Here is a 19,216-nt window from a genome sequence, read left to right on the forward strand (position 1 = left end):
TTTGTTGGGTTAATTATTCTGTTATAAAGGATTACTGCTGGGTCCTATTCATTAGGGCACGCAACGGAATACAAAAATGAGTTTCTATTATTGGACAATTTTGAAGAAGTCCCTCCACGTTTCACTCCGTTTGCTGCCTAATGAACACGACCCTGTTGTTTGTTCCATGTTGGACACCATAGTTTCCCCCCAATTGTGCTCAGTGAGAGTTCCATCAGCAGCCATGTCAGGAAGCACATCAAACATCTCAGGAAATTGTCAGTCAGTAGGCAGTGTGTTTTGCAGTGGTTTCATAAAAATGTTGGTCCCTTAATAACCACTGGATAACAATAGCTACTGTATTTAATATTACAAAGGATGTAAATTGGTCAATAACACTTGAATTAAAGCCTGCAGGTATAATGCATTATGACGCGGTTATTCAGCAATGTCTTATTACATTATTCATTGTGACTCCTTTAGTCATTTAGAGTGGGGTCGTACATTTTACACATACAGAAACATAAGATATTATAAGCCATATAATAAGACATTTTTAAAAGGTTCATGTATGCTTATAACAAGTAGTAAACCATTATCCCTGCAGACGTTAGGTGAAGTATTACCAAATGATGCTTTTACAACCAACGACTAGTCCTCATCTTCATCTTATTGTATGTTAATTCACCTTTGAATATCCTATACGTTGTGGGTTTGTTACGTTGTCTGTTGGTAGAATGTGAAACTAACAGTGGAACAGGGAGCTTTCAGATGTTGTACTGCTGATCGTTGATGTGGCTGACAGCTGAACAACCATACTGACCGGTCTTCCATGTTGGTTAAGATAAATTCCCCCCGGGATGATTAAGCAAAACCGAGGCACTTTTCCACTACGATGAGTGACAATGTTCTGGCTATGATTTTAAGGTTATGTTGGTTCACCTATTAAGTGCCCTCACATGCTAAAAGTAAAAACAAAAAATGATGTTGGTTGAAAATATAGGCCTACTGTAGCTAATTGGTATTTTCAGCCTACAGCCGTGACGTTGAATAAGATGTACTCGATGTTATTCAACTGCAATCTTATGTTGATACTTGATATGCATAAATATGTGTGGCATTTCTATCAGGAAGTTAGCCCTAAAGGGGAATTTGCTTAACCACCAGATCTGGCCGTTATATAATGCCTTGGCTTCGTGATCAACAGAAAAGGAATGAGTGGTGTGTTTTTGTTAATAATGATATTGCACGTCATTGTGTTTGGTCTCCTGTGTGGACATACAGTATTTAATTCCTAACTTTGATATATTCAGTTATAATGAAAGGAATGTTAAAGTTCACAGGTGCAAACGGTGCAAAAGGCTATTATTATTATTATTACCATTATTATGAATATTATTATGATTATTATTATTTTTATTATTATTATTATTATTATTATTCTGATTATTATCATTATTGTTATTAATAATATTACCCTCTATCATTATTAATATATATATATTAATATGATCATCATTATTAATCTTAGTATTAATATTATCCTCATTATCATTATTATTGTTATTATTAATTGGTATTATTATTCTTATTCTTATTAATATGATCCTCATTGTTATTATTAATATTAATATTATTATTAATATGATCCTCTATCATTATTATTGTCATTCAGAAGTGACTATGACAGTGCAATTTACTATACACTTGCTGATAATTTGTTGAGGATTCTAGAAATAGAATCTCGTTCTAGAATCTCATTCTAGTTATCGAAGCAAAAACATTTTTTTTTTTTTTAACAGAAGCAGCACACAAATATTTGATAATCAATCAAAAAACATTTGGGAATACTAGTACACAACTTCTGCACACGAAAGCTAATATACAGGCACTAGGCACAAAATAGGCACAGAGCATTACAGCACGTTACAGCACAATAACCAGTCACAGATACTGAGCTACCCTAAGGCTTGACAACAACACTCCCTCTGTGCTACATCTATGCTGAGTTAGGATGTGTCTTAAAACCGAATGGCTTCACTATTCCCTATGTAGTGCACTGCTTTTGACCAGGGCCTGCATAGGTGGGTATAACCCTGTTCAAAACTAGTGCACTACATAGGGAATAGGGTGCCATTTGGTCTGTGATGTACAGGTTGCCAGTGTAACACCCATTTGTTTAAAACTCCTCATTTTATACACACAACAAACAAAGCTACTGTATTATCAGGTGGGGGGCTGGCGTTGGGGTGGGGGGGTCTTATTATGGGATAGACATATAGTGGTGGGAACACCATGGTTCATTACACAAACTGAATCTGATGCTGGTGGTCTGCTCCGGGGCTGTCGCTGGGTGGTCTCTACAAACATATCAAAAACAAAACAACAACACAAACAATTATTACAACAAATTATGTATGAGGGATAGGACGAAATGATGGAGATGAAGGACAGGGCAGGTGGCTACCTCTACTAGAACAGGTGGCTTGGCTAGGCTAGGCTACCTCTACTAGAACAGGTGGCTAGGCTAGGCTACCTCTACTAGAACAGTGTAGGGGGCAGGTGGCTAGGCTACCTCTACTAGAACAGTGTAGGGGGGCAGGTGGCTAGGCTACCTCTACTAGAACAGTGTAGGGGGCAGGTGGCTAGGCTACCTCTACTAGAACAGTGTAGAGGCTAGGCTAGGCTACCTCTACTAGAACAGTGTAGGGGGGCAGGTGGCTAGGCTACCTCTACTAGAACAGTGTAGGGGGGCAGGTGGCTAGGCTACCTCTACTAGAACAGTGTAGGGGGCAGATGGCTAGGCTAGGCTACCTCTACTAGAACAGTGTAGGGGGGCAGGTGGCTAGGCTACCTCTACTAGAACAGTGTAGTGGGGCAGGTGGCTAGGCTAGGCTACCTCTACTAGAACAGTGTAGGGGGGCAGGTGGCTAGGCTACCTCTACTAGAACAGTGTAGGGGGGCAGATGGCTAGGCTACCTCTACTAGAACAGTGTAGGGGGGCAGATGGCTAGGCTAGGCTACCTCTACTAGAACAGTGTAGGGGGGCAGGTGGCTAGGCTACCTCTACTAGAACAGTGTAGGGGGCAGGTGGCTAGGCTACCTCTACTAGAACAGTGTAGGGGGCAGGTGGCTAGGCTACCTCTACTAGAACAGTGTAGGGGGGCAGGTGGCTAGGCTAGGCTACCTCTACTAGAACAGTGTAGGGGGGCAGGTGGCTAGGCTAGGCTACCTCTACTAGAACAGTGTAGGGGGCAGGTGGCTAGGCTAGGCTACCTCTACTAGAACAGTGTAGGGGGGCAGGTGATGGAATGACGGTAAATAAAATGTGCTCTGTTTCTCATCATGGTAAAGGTGTCAGGTTGACCATGTATTTCCCATGCTTCGATTCAAGGCAAAGGCATCAGACGGAGGAGACACACTGTTTGTTTGCAAACAAAAGGTTGGATTCTTGAGAATGTTAATATTCATGCCCAGATCATGCTGTTGTTGTACAGGGGTTCAGTCAGTATGTGTACAGGGGGTTCAGTCAGTAGTTGCCATGCTCCCATAGTCTGAACTCATGGAAGAACTCTTTGACCCCGCACACAAGTACTGTTGGCTATACAACGGGCCAAAGCACTAGCTATATATGCTAGCGCAAAAAGTTACAAACATGAATGCATGTTTTGTCTGTTAAATAAAAACAGAGTCTAAAACACTGTTGTATACAAAATTTATTTCATGCAATGACTTTTTATTTTATTTACATCTTGTATTTGAATTATTTTCTTTTGCATAATGTAAAATACATGCATGTACTTTCCCCAATATCCCCCAAAACCCCATACTGTACTGTACTGGACCCTTATATAATTGCATTACATACGACCATATAGTTAGTTCACCTGTATCTCTTTTGACATGTTATCTTCACAAGGCTTTAACAGTTAACATCAAGCACCACCACAGCAGAGACATGATCAGACAAAAGGAAACGGAAAACCTTGCCAAAATAAAACAGGATATATTTTATTAGGATTAACGTTACTGATAAATAAGTCAACTAAAGACTTGTTAAAGTGCTTTTTCTCTATGTTTTAGTATATAAGTATTGGGGCTGAAAAAATACATATTCCTACAGATGTTAACGATATATCATCATGTCTGCAAACAGTTCATATTATCTCACTAGTAAATATTTTCATTTAACGTTTGGTATATTAAGTCGTGTTCCTCTTTTGAAAGTAGGTTCCTATATAAATGATTTCCTAAAACCACATAGTAAGTAAACGATCCCTGAATTTGGGTAAAAAATGACAGCTACATGAATTGTTCTGCTATGAGTCTCTTGCTATAGAATAAGCTGCTTCAAAATGTGCATAATAAAAGTTAGAATCTTTTGAAAGAAAGCAAAATATTTTTCTTACATGTGATACAGTTAGCTTCTCGTTGAACATAATATCTCATGCAACACATGCAAATGAAACGAAAGTTTAGTTTCTGTTGACAACGAACGTATCATCATCACTAGTATCAGAAAAATCGTCACCATTTCCTCATTCTAGATTCATCATCATTCTAGATATCTTCCTCATTCTAGAATCATCATCATTATAGATATCTTCCTCATTCTAGAATCATCATTCTAGATCTCTATTCATTCCAGGTTTGAAATCTGTACTGGCACTTTCAGAGTTATAAAGTCTGTCTCATCACACACATCCTGTATTTAGAACGTCTTCACTTTGTAACAAATAAATACTTAAATGGGAGATACTCAACAACTTCTCTGTGTCCCAAATGGCACCCTATTCCCTATAAAGTGCACAACATTTGACCAGGGCCTGTAGGGCTCTGGTCTAAAGTAGTCCACTATGTAGGGAATAGGGTGCCATTTGGGCCGCAAAAACAGCTGTGCGCTCCCAAGTAAAACCATAGCTTCAGCATCAGAAACATTTTAAAGCAGGGGTTAAATACATCTTATGAAATTGTCTTTGTTTCACAAGTTTTTTGTTTTAAAAAGCAGATGTTATTAATATGGAACGGAAAGTCAAAGTATGAGAGATCAAAAGCAACAGGCAATGATAGAAAGGTAGTAGAACTAGACAATAGGGGATTACATCCTGTAGAATCAGATATCACACTAGTATATCATCAATGCTTTACTCTAGCTAGCTCTGAAGCTGAACTAGGCAATCCATGCAAAGAGGCCTGTGTGGCAATGTACTGAACATGGACTGGAGCTGATGACACTCCCAAGCTAACACCTTGTCTTGGGAGTATTTGTACCATTATTTAAATTTGGAGACAAATTGGGGACAGAAAAAAGAGAAGAAGAAGAAAGGAAAGCAGGAGTAAGGGCAAGAGTAAAACTAAAGAGAGGAGGAGAGGAGGAGGAGAGAGGAAGAGAGAGGAGGAGAGGAGGAGAGAGCAGTAGAGAGGAGTAGAGAGGAGAGAGCAGTAGAGAGGACAGAGCAGGAGAGAGGAGGAGAGAGCAGTAGAGAGGAGGAGAGAGGAGAGAGCAGGAGAGAGGAGGAGAGGAGGAGAGAGCAGTAGAGAGGAGTAGAGAGGAGAGAGCAGTAGAGAAGAGCAGGAGAGAGGAGAGAGCAGGAGAGAGGAGGAGAGAGCAGTAGAGAGGAGGAGAGAGGAGAGAGCAGGAGAGAGGAGGAGAGGAGGAGAGAGCAGTAGAGAGGAGTAGAGAGGAGAGAGCAGTAGAGAAGAGCAGGAGAGAGGAGAGAGCAGGAGAGAGGAGGAGAGAGCAGTAGAGAGGAGGAGAGAGGAGAGAGCAGGAGAGAGGAGGAGAGGAGGAGAGAGCAGTAGAGAGGAGTAGAGAGGAGAGAGCAGTAGAGAAGAGCAGGAGAGAGGAGGAGAGAGGAGAGAGCAGTAGAGAGGGGAGAGCAGTAGAGAGGGGAGAGCAGTAGAGAGGGGAGAGCAGGAGAGAGCAGTAGAGAGGGGAGAGCAGGAGAGAAGAGAGAGCAGGAGAGAAGAGAGAGCAGAAGAGAAGAGAGAGCAGGAGAGAAGAGAGAGGAGAGAGTAGAGAGGGGAGAGCAGTAGAGATGAGAGAGGAGAGAGTAGAGAGGGGAGAGCAGTAGAGAGGGGAGAGGAGAGAGCAGGAGAGAGCAGGAGAGAGCAGTAGAGAGGGGAGAGCAGTAGAGAGGGGAGAGCAGTAGAGAGGGGAGAGGAGAGAGCAGGAGAGAGCAGGAGAGAGGAGAGAGCAGGAGAGAGCAGGAGAGAGCAGTAGAGAGGGGAGAGCAGTAGAGAGGGGGGAGCAGTAGAGAGGGGAGAGCAGTAGAGAGGGGGGAGCAGGAGAGAGGGGGGAGCAGTAGAGAGGGGAGAGCAGGAGAGAGGGGAGAGCAGTAGAGAGGGGAGAGCAGGAGAGAGGGGGGAGCAGTAGAGAGGGGAGAGGAGGAGAGAGGGAGAGCAGGAGAGAGGGGAGAGCAGGAGAGAGGGGAGAGGAGTAGAGAGGGGAGAGCAGTAGAGAGGGGAGAGCAGTAGAGAGGGGAGAGCAGTAGAGAGGGGAGAGCAGGAGAGAGGGGAGAGCAGTAGAGAGGGGAGAGCAGGAGAGAGGGGAGAGCAGGAGAGAGGGGAGAGCAGTAGAGAGGGGAGAGCAGGAGAGAGGGGAGAGCAGGAGAGAGGGGAGAGCAGGAGAGAGGGGGGAGCAGTAGAGAGGGGGGAGCAGGAGAGAGGGGAGAGCAGGAGAGAGGGGAGAGCAGGAGAGAGGGGAGAGCAGTAGAGAGGGGGGAGCAGGAGAGAGGGGAGAGCAGGAGAGAGGGGAGAGCAGGAGAGAGGGGAGAGCAGTAGAGAGGGGGGAGCAGTAGAGAGGGGACAGGTCACATAGTGATAAGATTTATCCAGAAACATCCCATAGACACTTGTGGAGATCTGAGAGGATTGGAGAGGCTTAATTAAGCAATAATATATGGTGAGAACTCCACCTTGCCCTCTGATAGGCCAGGTGGAGCTATCACCATATTGCCTACACCTATCCAATCAGATCTCCACAAGTGTTTAGCAGGTAGTGGCTACCGCTAGGGGTTGAGTGTGGACAGGGCCAAAGTCTCCTAGTGAACCATGCTAGAGTTCAGAGAATGGATGGGATGGGGGAGTGTGAGTGCTGGATGAGACAGGATGGACTGCAGGGCAGGGCGGAAACGCAGGAGGACGACACTCCAGAGGTGTCATGGCCGCCCAGGCCGCTCACGCTCATGCCAGACATGCTGTTTAGGGCGCTCCAAGGCTTGTCATAACCTTCAGTTGGAAAACAGAGAGTGTTTTGAGTACAGTACAGTGCAGAGTGTTTTGAGTATAGTACACTGAAAGTTTTGAGTACAGTGCACTGAAAGTTTTGAGTACAGTACATTGCAGTGTTTTGAGTACAGTACATTGCAGTGTTTTGCGTACAGTACATTGCAGTGTTTTGCGTACAGTACATTGCAGTGTTTTGCGTACAGTACATTGCAGTGTTTTGAGCACAGTGCATTGCAGTGTTTTGAGCACAATACAATGCAGTGTTTTGAGTACAGAACATTGCAGTGTTTTGAGTACAATACATTGCAGTGTTTTGAGTACAGTACATTGCAGTGTTTTGAGTACAGTACATTGCAGTGTTTTGTGTACAGTACATTGCAGTGTTTTGAGTACAGTACATTGCAGTGTTTTGAGTACAGTACAAGCCAATATGAATGTTTTTCTTTATTTCTTACAACCTGTTGCTTTCTTCTTTTTGTTTTCCTCCAAACACAAAAGTCAACAGATTTCAGTCAGTCAGCCAGTGAGGTCAACAACAGCATTATTGTCCATGCATTGACTGTGTCAGTAGTACCTGTATGCATTGACTGTGTCAGTAGTACCTGTATGCATTGACTGCATCAGATGAAGCAGTAGCTAGTTCAACGGCATGCATGCAAAGGGTGGTACTGGAATGGTTTAGAAGAGCAGACAACACATGTTGACAGACAACTACGCCACCTGAGTGGGGTATACTATGTTGGCAGTCTGCTACAGTATATTGGAGAATATGTTGGCAGTCTGCTACAGTATATTGGAGAATATGTTGGCAGTCTGCTACAGTATATTGGAGAATATGTTGGCAGTCTGCTGCAGTATATTGGAGAATATGTTGGCAGTCTGCTGCAGTATATTGGAGAATATGTTGGCAGTCTGCTACAGTATATTGGAGAATATGTTGGCAGTCTGCTACAGTATATTGGAGAATATGTTGGCAGTCTGCTGCAGTATATTGGAGAATATGTTGGCAGTCTGCTACAGTATATTGGAGAATATGTTGGCAGTCTGCTACAGTATATTGGAGAATATGTTGGCAGTCTGCTGCAGTATATTGGAGAATATGTTGGCAGTCTGCTACAGTATATTGGAGAATATGTTGGCAGTCTGCTGCAGTATATTGGAGAATATGTTGGCAGTCTGCTGCAGTATATTGGAGAATATGTTGGCAGTCTGCTACAGTATATTGGAGAATATGTTGGCAGTCTGCTGCAGTATATTGGAGAATATGTTGGCAGTCTGCTACAGTATATTGGAGAATATGTTGGCAGTCTGCTACAGTATATTGGAGAATATGTTGGCAGTCTGCTACAGTATATTGGAGAATATGTTGGCAGTCTGCTACAGTATATTGGAGAATATGTTGGCAGTCTGCTACAGTATATTGGAGAATATGTTGGCAGTCTGCTACAGTATATTGGAGAATATGTTGAGAGTCTGCTACAGTATATTGGCGAATATGTTGGCAGTCTGCTACAGTATATTGGAGAATATGTTGGCAGTCTGCTGCAGTATATTGGAGAATATGTTGGCAGTCTGCTGCAGTATATTGGAGAATATGTCGGCAGTCTGCTACAGTATATTGGAGAATATGTTGGCAGTCTGCTACAGTATATTGGAGAATATGTTGGCAGTCTGCTACAGTATATTGGAGAATATGTTGGCAGTCTGCTACAGTATATTGTTACTCTCCCTGTATACTTTGGGATTTCGTCTTGTGTTCCAATTTCACTAGATCTATATTTACTAAAAGCCAAGAGATGAATCTCCTAATTTGAGGTTTTGCATAAATGATGCATCGATGGCAATAGGAGATTTGTTAGGTCACTGTTGGATCTAACCCCAATAGCACAATATCTTTTAGATACCAGTTAAAATAGTCTGGATTAGAGTTGGCGTAGTCATGCAATATCAAATAAATGCTACAATTTCAGGTTGTCATTGCAAATCTGGTTAAATTAAAAAATATATAAATATACAAATCAGTTGGTATTATTTAAATGTTGTTCTTGAGTAACCTCATAACCCTGTACTCCTTTTGTGTTTGCTCCACCATCACCACACTAATAACACCCATCAGCAAGACAGGGCATGCGCCATAATGACAAGCTGATTCATAGTCAACATGATTATCATTAGTAGAACAAACATTCATGATACAGGCCAGTAAAACACAAACATACATGATACAGGCCAGTAAAACACAAACATACATGATACAGGCCAGTAAAACACAGACATCCATGATACAGGCCAGTAAAACACAGACATCCATGATACAGGCCAGTAAAACACAAACAGACATGATACAGCCCAGTAAAACACAAACAAAACATACATCAACACTTTCTTCACAAGCACATTTTATTTCATAGAAAAATTATACAATTGGTTGTCTTGTGTAAAATATGGTAGCTACATTATGTATGATATATATATTGTTGGCAGTCTGCTGCCAACAACATATAGAGGGATTGGGCTTCTTCTAGAGAAGATAAGATATGGTGATTGTGCTTGAGTTTAAGCTTCAGTCAGTGTGAACTATAGGATATTATACGATACTGTTTCCGTCAGTGTGAACTATAGGATATTATACGATACTGTTTCCGTCAGTGTGAACTATAGGATATTATACAATACTGTTTCCGTCAGTGTGAACTATAGGATATTATACGATACTGTTTCCGTCAGTGTGAACTATAGGATATTATACAATACTGTTTCCGTCAGTGTGAACTATAGGATATTATATAATACTGTTTGTCAGTGTGAACTATAGGATATTATATAATACTGTTTGTCAGTGTGAACTATAGGATATTATATAATACTGTTTGTCAGTGTGAACTATAGGATATTATATAATACTGTTTGTCAGTGTGAACTATAGGATATTATATAATACTGTTTGTCAGTGTGAACTATAGGATATTATATAATACTGTTTGTCAGTGTGAACTATAGGATATTATATAATACTGTTTGTCAGTGTTTAAGAGAGCATGTTGATCTGGAGGTTTTAACGTAATATTTTAAGATGTTTGTTTTGCAAAATTGAAACGGCTGATTGAGGTGTTGATGGTTCTATATCCCTACAGCTATATGTATCCTGGTGCTCTCCTGAGATATAACTGCAAGTATATACTGTACATTGTTGACTCTTTTTCATGAAAGCCTGTCCACCAAGATAGTTAGGCTCTACATCATAGCTGCAACGCAACTTCCAAAAGGATCACGTTCAAATAAAAGTGCTTTATTCTATCCAATGTCAGGATTATAAGACATTAAACCAACCATTACACCTTCAGGCCTGCCTAAGGGAATCTTCCCGTCTGATTGGTCTATTATATACATTTTATTTTTTATGTAACCTTTATTTAACTAGGCAAGTCAGTTAAGAACAAATTCTTATTTACAGTGACGGCCTACCAAAAGGCAGAAGGCCTCCTGCGGGGACAGGGGCTGGGGTTAAAAAAAAATATATATATATATAGGACAAAATGGGCCCTGATCAAAAGTAATACACTATAAAGAGAATATGGTGCCATTTGTGTCCTCTGTAGCTCAGCTGGTAGAGCACGGCGCTTGTAACGCCAAGGTAGTGGGTTCGATCCCCGGGACCACAAATACACAAAAATGTATGCACGCATGACTGTAAGTCGCTTTGGATAAAAGCGTCTGCTAAATGGCATATTATATTATTATTATATTATTTGGATACAAAACTCAATCTGATGGCCTCATGGGCTATTCAATAATGCCCAGTAATGTCCTGACCATCGGTTTTTGCCAAAGTATTTTTTAGAAGTCCCTGGCTTTCGCAATAGAGTCCCCCCCAAAATGTGTTAAGCTCAAAACATTATTTTTTACGCTTAAGTGTGTGTACATTACTATATTTATACTGGGATATCGCTTTTCAACGGGAAAAGTAAAAACATAGCTGGAGTGCGTCTTCAATGACCCGTTATGTTCTAAGGAGGTCAGAGCCCTCGTCTCCAGAGCTACAGGAAGTACAAGTTGAATCTACAAAGCCTTTAAAAAAAGACGTTGGTCAAAAGTCAGACAAAACCTTTGTAAAGTGACTGCTATCTATTGTTAGGAGTGAGACGTCTAACCAGAATGCAGATCTATAAAAGGAGGTCAAACCAGAATGGAGATTTGCTGGAACAATTTACAAAACTCATTACAGTTGGATGTTGTGGTGCCGCTCTGGCAGTTTAAAGAGTTGGTTGAGTCCCTTGTGGCTGAGGACCTCGTGGCTGAGGACCTCGTGGCTGAGGACCTCGTGGCTGAGGACCTAGTGGCTGAGGACTAGTGGCTGAGAGACTAGTAGTTGAGGACCTAGTGGCTGAGGACCTCGTAGTTGAAGACTAGTGGCTGAGGACCTCGTGGCTGAGGACCTCGTGGCTGAGGACTAGTGGCTGAGGACCTAGTGGCTGAGGACTAGTGGCTGAGGACTAGTGGCTGAGGACCTCGTAGTTGAGGACTAGTGGCTGAGGACCTCGTGGCTGAGGACCTCATGGCTGAGGACCTCGTGGCTGAGAACCTAGTGGCTGAGGACTAGTGGCTGAGGACCTCGTAGTTGAGGACTAGTGGCTGAGGACCTCGTAGTTGAGGACGTATTGGCTGAGGACCTCGTGGCTGAGGACCTAGTGGCCGAGGACCTAGTGGCTGAGGACCTAGTGGCTGAGGACCTAGTGGCTGAGGACCTCGTGGCTGAGGACCTCGTGGCTGAGGACCTCGTGGCTGAGGACCTCGTGGCTGAGGAACCCGTAGCTGAGAACCAAGTGGCTGAGGACCTCGTGGCTGAGAACCAAGTGGCTGAGGACCTAGTAGTTGAGGACCTCGTGGCTGAGGACCTCGTGGCTGAGGAATTTAACTGCTTTTCTTACATTTTGTGTTGGGCTGTATTTTGATTGTTGTTTTGTTTCACATTGTATTTTGATTGTTGTTTTGTTTCACATTGTATTTTGATTGTTGTTTTGTTTCACATTGTATTTTGATTGTTGTTTTGTTTCACATTGTATTTTGATTGTTGTTTTGTTTCACATTGTATTTGATTGTTGTTTTGTTTCACATTGTATTTTGATTGTTGTTTTGTTTCACATTGTATTTTGATTGTTGTTTTGTTTCACATTGTATTTTGATTGTTGTTTTACTGTGATCAGGGAACCCTTGAGAACGAGACCCTGGGACTTCCCAGAATGCAGGTGGGTGTGGGTGGGTGTGTGTGGGTGGGTGGGTATGTGTGGGTGGGTGTGTGTGCGTGGTTGGGTGGGTGCGGGTGTAGGGCTGGGTGATATCGCCAAAACATAATATCCCAATATTTTTCTCATTTTGGACAGTGTGGTGGTATTTTATGTTTCGGAATAATAAAAGTTTGGAATATGTTTTATGAGTAGTGCATGACCCTTATAGGGCAACAAATGAGTTCTAAGTAGTTTTAATATCGTTCTAAATTCTGATAGTTTTCTCCTCAACCAAACTAGGACAAAGCTGACAGTGAAGTACAACAATTTGTACAACTTTTCATTTAATTTAGCACTGTATGAAAATATCGTTATATACAGCTGTGGAAAAAAATTAAGAGACCACTGCAAATTTTTCTTAAATCAGCATCTCTACATGTATGACAGCCATTCCATTCCAGTGTCTGTTGAATTCCAACACAGGCACACCTCATTCTACTGAATTAGGTACTGATTAGGTGATCACCTGAACCAAATCTTATTTAACGAGGAAAAGTATAAAAACCACTGCTGTGGTCATCACTATCCTCTTGCAATAGCACCAGCTGGATGGCAAAAACAGTGCTAATAGTACCTCAAAAGTAATATGAATCAAAAAATAACTATTGACCATGCCAAAAGAGTTGAAAAGGAAAGTTTTGAGTGAGGAAAAGAAGGGGTCAATTCTGGCTTTACTGGCAGAGGGATACAGTGAGCGTCAGGTTGCTTCCATCCTTAAAATGTCAAAGACGGCGGTTCATAAAAACAAGGTCAAGCAGCAGACATTGGGGACAACAAAGCTACAGACCGGCAGAGGGCGAAAACAACTCTACTGACCGGGATGACCGCCAACTCATTCGAATGTCACTCAACAACTGTAGGATGACATCAAGTGACCTACAAAAAGAATGGCGAACGGCAGCTGGAGTGAAGTGCACGGCGAGGATGGTTCGAAACAGGCTCCTAGGGGCAGGGCTGAAGTCGTGCAAAGCTAGAAAAAAGCCCTTCATCAATGAGAAGCAAAGAAGAGCCAGGCTGAGGTTTGCAAAAGACCATAAGGATTGGACCGTAGAGGAGTAAGGTAATCTTCTCTGATGAGTCCAATTTTCAGCTTTGCCCAACACCTGGTCGTCTAATGGTTAGACAGAGACCTGGAGAGGCCTACAAGCCACAGTGTCTCGCACCCACTGTGAAATTTGGTGGAGGATCGGTGATGATCTGGGGGTGCTTCAGCAAGGCTGGAATCGGGCAGATTTGTCTTTGTGAAGGACGCATGAATCAAGCCACATACAAGGTTGTCCTGGAAGAAAACTTGCTTCCTTTTGCTCTGACATTGTTCCCCAACTCTGAAGATTGGTTTTTCCAGCAGGACAATGCGCCATGCCACACAGCCAGGTCAATCAAGGTGTGGATGGAGGACCACCAGATCAAGACCCTGTCATGGCCAGCCCAATCTCCAGACCTGAACCCCATTGAAAACTTCTGGAATGTGATCAAGAGGAAGATGGATGGTCACAAGCCATCAAACAAAGCCGAGCTGCTTGAATTTTTGCGCCAGGAGTGGCATAAAGTCATCCAACATCAACGTGAAAGACTGGTGGAGAGCATGCCAAGACGCATGAAAGCTGTGTTTGAAAATCAGGGTTATTCCACCAAATATTGATTTCTGAACTCTTCCTAAGTTAAAACATTACTATTGTGTTGTTTAAAAAATGAACATAACTTATTTTCTTTGCATTATTCGAGGTCTGACAAAAACTGCATATTTTGTTATTTTGACCAGTTGTCATTTTCTGCAAATAAATGCTCTAAATGACAATATTTTTATTTGGGAGAAATGTTGTCAGTAGATTATTGAATAAACCAAAAATGTTATTTTTCCCCAAACACATACCTATAAATAGTAAAACCAGAGAAACTGATAATTTTGCAGTGGTCTCTTAAATTTTTTCCGCAGCTGTATATTGCCAAGCCCTGTGTGTGTGTGTGTGTGTGTGTGTGTGTGTGTGTGTGTGTGTGTGTGTGTGTGTGTGTGTGTGTGTGTGTGTGTGTAATAATAATAATAAGCCATTTAGCAGACGCTTTTATCCAAAGCGACTTACAGTCATGTGCGCATACATTTTTACGTATGGGTGGCGTTACAAGCGCAAAGCTCTACAAATTGAGCTACAGAGGTGGTTGTGTGTGTGTGTGTGTGTGTGTGTGTGTGTGTGTGTGTGTGTGTACATGCACGTGCGTCTGTGTGTCAGGTTAGCGTTTTTCATCATGTATCTTGTTCTGGAGGCAGCTCTGCTGAATTACTAGCTAGTAAAATCAGATTTTAACCCTACCCTTAACCACACTGCTAAACCTAATGCCCAACCCTAACCTTTAAAGGGAAATTTAAAAAAAAATGTTCAGCTTCAAATTCATCATTTCCAGCACCACCCCAACATCAACGTGTGTGAAAAAAAAATCTGTTTTGTAGTAAAAAAAAGATAAGAGGAAGATAAGTGTTACCGATGACATCATCTGTGTGCATTGTGTGATTTTAACCAATTGTGAGTGGGCATTGCCTACTAATTGCCTACTAATTGCCTACTAATTGGTTGATGATGTCATTGGAAACACTATATTATTTACTACAAAAACTTAGAAACGCGCCATTTTCACATTTGTTGATGTTGGGATGGTGCTGGAGATGAATGAAGTAGATTTTTATTTATTTAAATTAAGACCAAAAAAAGCACATTTTTGTTTTCATACATTTTTACAAAATAGCCAATTTTAACTTTGCAGCTGGCCAATCTAAGGGGAAATCGCTCAGTTCTGGCTCCAGGACAAGACTCATGACAATAAACGTCAACCTGCGGTCTGTGTGTGTCAGACCACAGGTTGACGTTGTGTCTGTGGTTGTGAATAATCAAGTCGTAGGGAACGCAACACGTTTGATAGTGGCCTGTGTTTGGCTGTTACAGTACGTAACTCTCCTCCCTCCTCCCCCTGTGTGGTTGGGCTGTGTTTGGCTGTTACTGTAGGTGTACGTACCCCTCCTGACTCTTCCCCCCGTGTGGTTGGGTCGTTCTGCAGCTGTGGTGACGAGACAACAAGGCCGTTCTCGCTCACTGGGGCTGAAGATCTCCTCTGGCGAGATGGCCTGGTCTATATGAGGACAGTCCTCATTGGCTAGTGCTGCGTTGGCCGCCTCCCCATTCAGCTTGGAATCTTCAGACAGACAGACACAAGAGATTCAACAGAAATAGAATTAGAACACCTATAAGAACATTATTATTATTATTTAAATTTAGAAAATCTCTCTGGGAGATCCAGACAACACAATCAAACACTGATCAAAAAAAGCATTTGAAATGCTGCTTGTCCAACTGCCAAACAAAAGACTAGAGAAGATGAAAGTAGAGATATGGGGATCCAATTCAATACAACTTGATGTATTCCCTGGGAAGCTAACCTCCCTTCAATCGGTGCTGAGCTCTGGCTAAAGTTTAATCATGAGGTTTAGTAACAAACCACTACTTTGCCAGTTTAATTATCCCACTTTGAAAATCTTAGAAGATGGGGTACAATAGCTTTATGTCAAGTGCTACATTCTGTACTGCACATATCCTAGCATGCTTCAAATCAAATATTACTGACTAAATGAATTATAATATCGCTGATTTCGACAGTCAACAGTAGGATCTGAAGCATTAGGATACTACAGTGTGTACAGTAGTATTGGTGCGTGATGGTGCATGGACTCAGATGGTTAGTGGGTGTAGTGGTGGGTGTATGGATGGTATTTTAGTATGGTACGTGGGATAGTGTCAATGTGAAAAAAATATGTTAGCCTAAAACATCAACCCTCTTGACAAGTAGTAACCTAGTACCTCAGTAGTAGCCTAGTACCTCAGTAGTAGCCTAGTACCTCAGTAGCAGCCTAGTACCTCAGTAGCAGCCTAGTACCTCAGTAGCAGCCTAGTACCTCAGTAGCAGCCTAGTACCTCAGTAGCAGCCTAGTACCTCAGTAGCAGCCTAGTACCTCAGTAGCAGCCTAGTACCTCAGTAGCAGCCTAGTACCTCAGTAGCAGCCTAGTACCTCAGTAGCAGCCTAGTACCTCAGTAGCAGCCTAGTACCTCAGTAACAGCCTAGTACCTCAGTAGTAGCCTAGTACCTCAGTAGCAGCCTAGTACCTCAGTAGTAGCCTAGTACCTCAGTAGTAACCTAGTACCTCAGTAGCAGCCTAGTACCTCAGTAGCAGCCTAGTACCTCAGTAGCAGTCTAGTACCTCAGTAGCAGCCTAGTACCTCAGTAGCAGCCTAGTACCTCAGAAACAGCCTAGTACCTCAGTAGTAGCCTAGTACCTCAGTAGTAGCCTAGTACCTCAGTAGCAACCTAGTACCTCAGAAACAGCCTAGTACCTCAGTAGCAGCCTAGTACCTCAGTAGCAGCCTAGTACCTCAGTAGCAGCCTAGTACCTCAGAAACAGCCTAGTACCTCAGTAGTAGCCTAGTACCTCAGTAGTAACCTAGTACCTGTAACAGCCTAGTACCTCAGTAGCAGCCTAGTACCTCAGTAGTAGCCTAGTACCTCAGTAGCAGCCTAGTACCTCAGTAGCAGCCTAGTACCTCAGTAGTAGCCTAGTACCTCTAACAGCCTAGTACCTCAGTAGTAGCCTAGTACCTCAGTAGTAGCCTAGTACCTCAGTAGCAGCCTAGTACCTCAGTAGTAACCTAGTACCTCAGTAGCAGCCTAGTACCTCAGTAGCAGCCTAGTACCTCAGTAGTAGCCTAGTACCTCAGTAGTAACCTAGTACCTCAGTAGCAGCCTAGTACCTCAGTAGCAGCCTAGTACCTCAGTAGTAACCTAGTACCTCAGTAGTAGCCTAGTACCTCAGTAGTAGCCTAGTACCTCAGTAGCAGCCTAGTACCTCAGTAGTAACCTAGTACCTCAGTAGCAGCCTAGTACCTCAGTAGTAGCCTAGTACCTCAGTAGCAGCCTAGTACCTCAGTAGTAACCTAGTACCTCAGTAGCAGCCTAGTACCTCTAGTAGCCTAGTACCTCAGTAGCAGCCTAGTACCTCAGTAGTAACCTAGTACCTCAGTAGCAGCCTAGTACCTCTAGTAGCCTAGTACCTCTAACAGCCTAGTACCTCAGTAGCAGCCTAGTACCTCTAGTAGCCCAGTACCTCAGTAGTAGCCTAGTACCTCAGTAGCAGCCTATTACGTCTGTAGCAGCCTAGTACCTCTAGCAGCCTAGTACCTCAGTAGTAGCCTAGTACCTCAGTAGTAGCCTAGTACCTCAGTAGTAGCCTAGTACCTCAGTAGTAGCCTAGTACCTCAGTAGTAGCCTAGTACCTCAGTAGCAGCCTAGTACCTCAGTAGCAGCCTAGTACCTCAGTAGCAGCCTAGTACCTCAGTAGCAGCCTAGTACCTCAGTAGTAGCCTAGTACCTCAGTAGTAGCCTAGTACCTCAGTAGCAGCCTAGTACCTCAGTAGCAGCCTAGTACCTCAGTAGCAGCCCAGTACCTCAGTAGCAGCCCAGTACCTCAGTAGCAGCCTAGTACCGCAGTAGCAGCCTAGTACCTCAGTAGCAGCCTAGTACCTCAGTAGTAGCCTAGTACCTCTAGCAGCCTAGTACCTCAGTAGCAGCCTAGTACCTCAGTAGCAGCCTAGTACCTCAGTAGCAGCCTAGTACCTCAGTAGTAACCTAGTACCTCAGTAGTAACCTAGTACCTCAGTAGCAGCCTAGTACCTCAGTAGCAGCCTAGTACCTCAGTAGCAGCCTAGTACCTCAGTAGCAGCCCAGTACCTCAGTAGCAGCCTAGTACCTCAGTAGCAGCCTAGTACCTCAGTAGTAGCCTAGTACCTCAGTAGCAGCCTAGTACCTCAGTAGCAGCCTAGTACCTCAGTAGCAGCCTAGTACCTCAGTAGTAGCCTAGTACCTCAGAAACAGCCTAGTACCTCAGTAGCAGCCTAGTACCTCAGTAGCAGCCTAGTACCTCAGTAGTAGCCTAGTACCTCAGAAACAGCCTAGTACCTCAGTAGCAGCCTAGTACCTCAGTAGCAGCCTAGTACCTCAGTAGTAGCCTGTGAATGTAATCAATGGTCAGCACTAATGTGTCATACAGTTACTAAGTATAGTGTCCAGTACATTTCTCAACAACACCTCTAAGACAGGGCTGTCCAACCCTGTTCCTGGAGAGATACTCTCCTGTAGGTTTTCAATCCAACCCCAGTTGTAACTAACCTGATTCAGTTTATCAACCAGCTAATTATCAGAATCGGGTGTGATGGATTAAGGTTGGAGTTAAAACCTACAGAACGGTAGCTCTCCAGGAACAGGGTTGGGGTAAAACCTACAGGATGGTAGCTCTCCAGGAACAGGGTTGGAGTGAAAACCTACAGAACGGTAGCTCTCCAGGAACAGGGTTGGGGTAAAACCTACAGGAGGGTAGCTCTCCAGGAACAGGGTTGGAGTGAAAACCTACAGGACGGTAGCTATCCAGGAACAGTGTTGGGGTAAAACCTACAGGAGGGTAGCTCTCCAGGAACAGGGTTGGGGTAAAACCTACAGAACGGTAGCGCTCCAGGAACAGGGTTGGAGTAAAACCTACAGAACGGTAGCTCTCCAGGAACAGGGTTGGAGTAAAACCTACAGAACGGTAGCTCTCCAGGAACAGGGTTGGAGTAAAACCTACAGAATGGTAGCTCTCCAGGAACAGGGTTGGAGTAAAACCTACAGAACGGTAGCTCTCCAGGAACAG

The 19,216-nt window shown here is 43.2% G+C and overlaps 1 protein-coding gene across 2 annotated transcripts in view; it reads right to left on the reverse strand.

Moving 5' to 3' along the window:
* Nucleotides 1-1,575: 1,575 nt before the first annotated feature.
* kcnc1b (potassium voltage-gated channel, Shaw-related subfamily, member 1b) overlaps nucleotides 1,576-19,216 on the reverse strand; it is a 57,756-nt gene continuing 40,115 nt past the window's right edge. Inside the window, exons 3-4 of one of the 2 annotated variants that reach the window (XM_041849815.2) lie at nucleotides 15,501-15,677; nucleotides 1,576-2,339 (exon numbers count right to left, since the gene is read on the reverse strand). In XM_041849815.2, coding sequence (XP_041705749.1) covers nucleotides 2,206-2,339; nucleotides 15,501-15,677 — 311 coding nt within the window. In that variant the 3' untranslated portion in view covers nucleotides 1,576-2,205. Of the gene's footprint in view, nucleotides 2,340-6,719; nucleotides 7,210-15,500; nucleotides 15,678-19,216 lie in introns of those variants that run through there. The other variant, XM_041849814.2, reaches the window with a different exon arrangement.

This window comes from Coregonus clupeaformis, chromosome 26 (assembly GCF_020615455.1).
Source record: "Coregonus clupeaformis isolate EN_2021a chromosome 26, ASM2061545v1, whole genome shotgun sequence".
In the NCBI taxonomy this organism is placed as follows: Eukaryota; Metazoa; Chordata; class Actinopteri; order Salmoniformes; family Salmonidae; genus Coregonus; species Coregonus clupeaformis.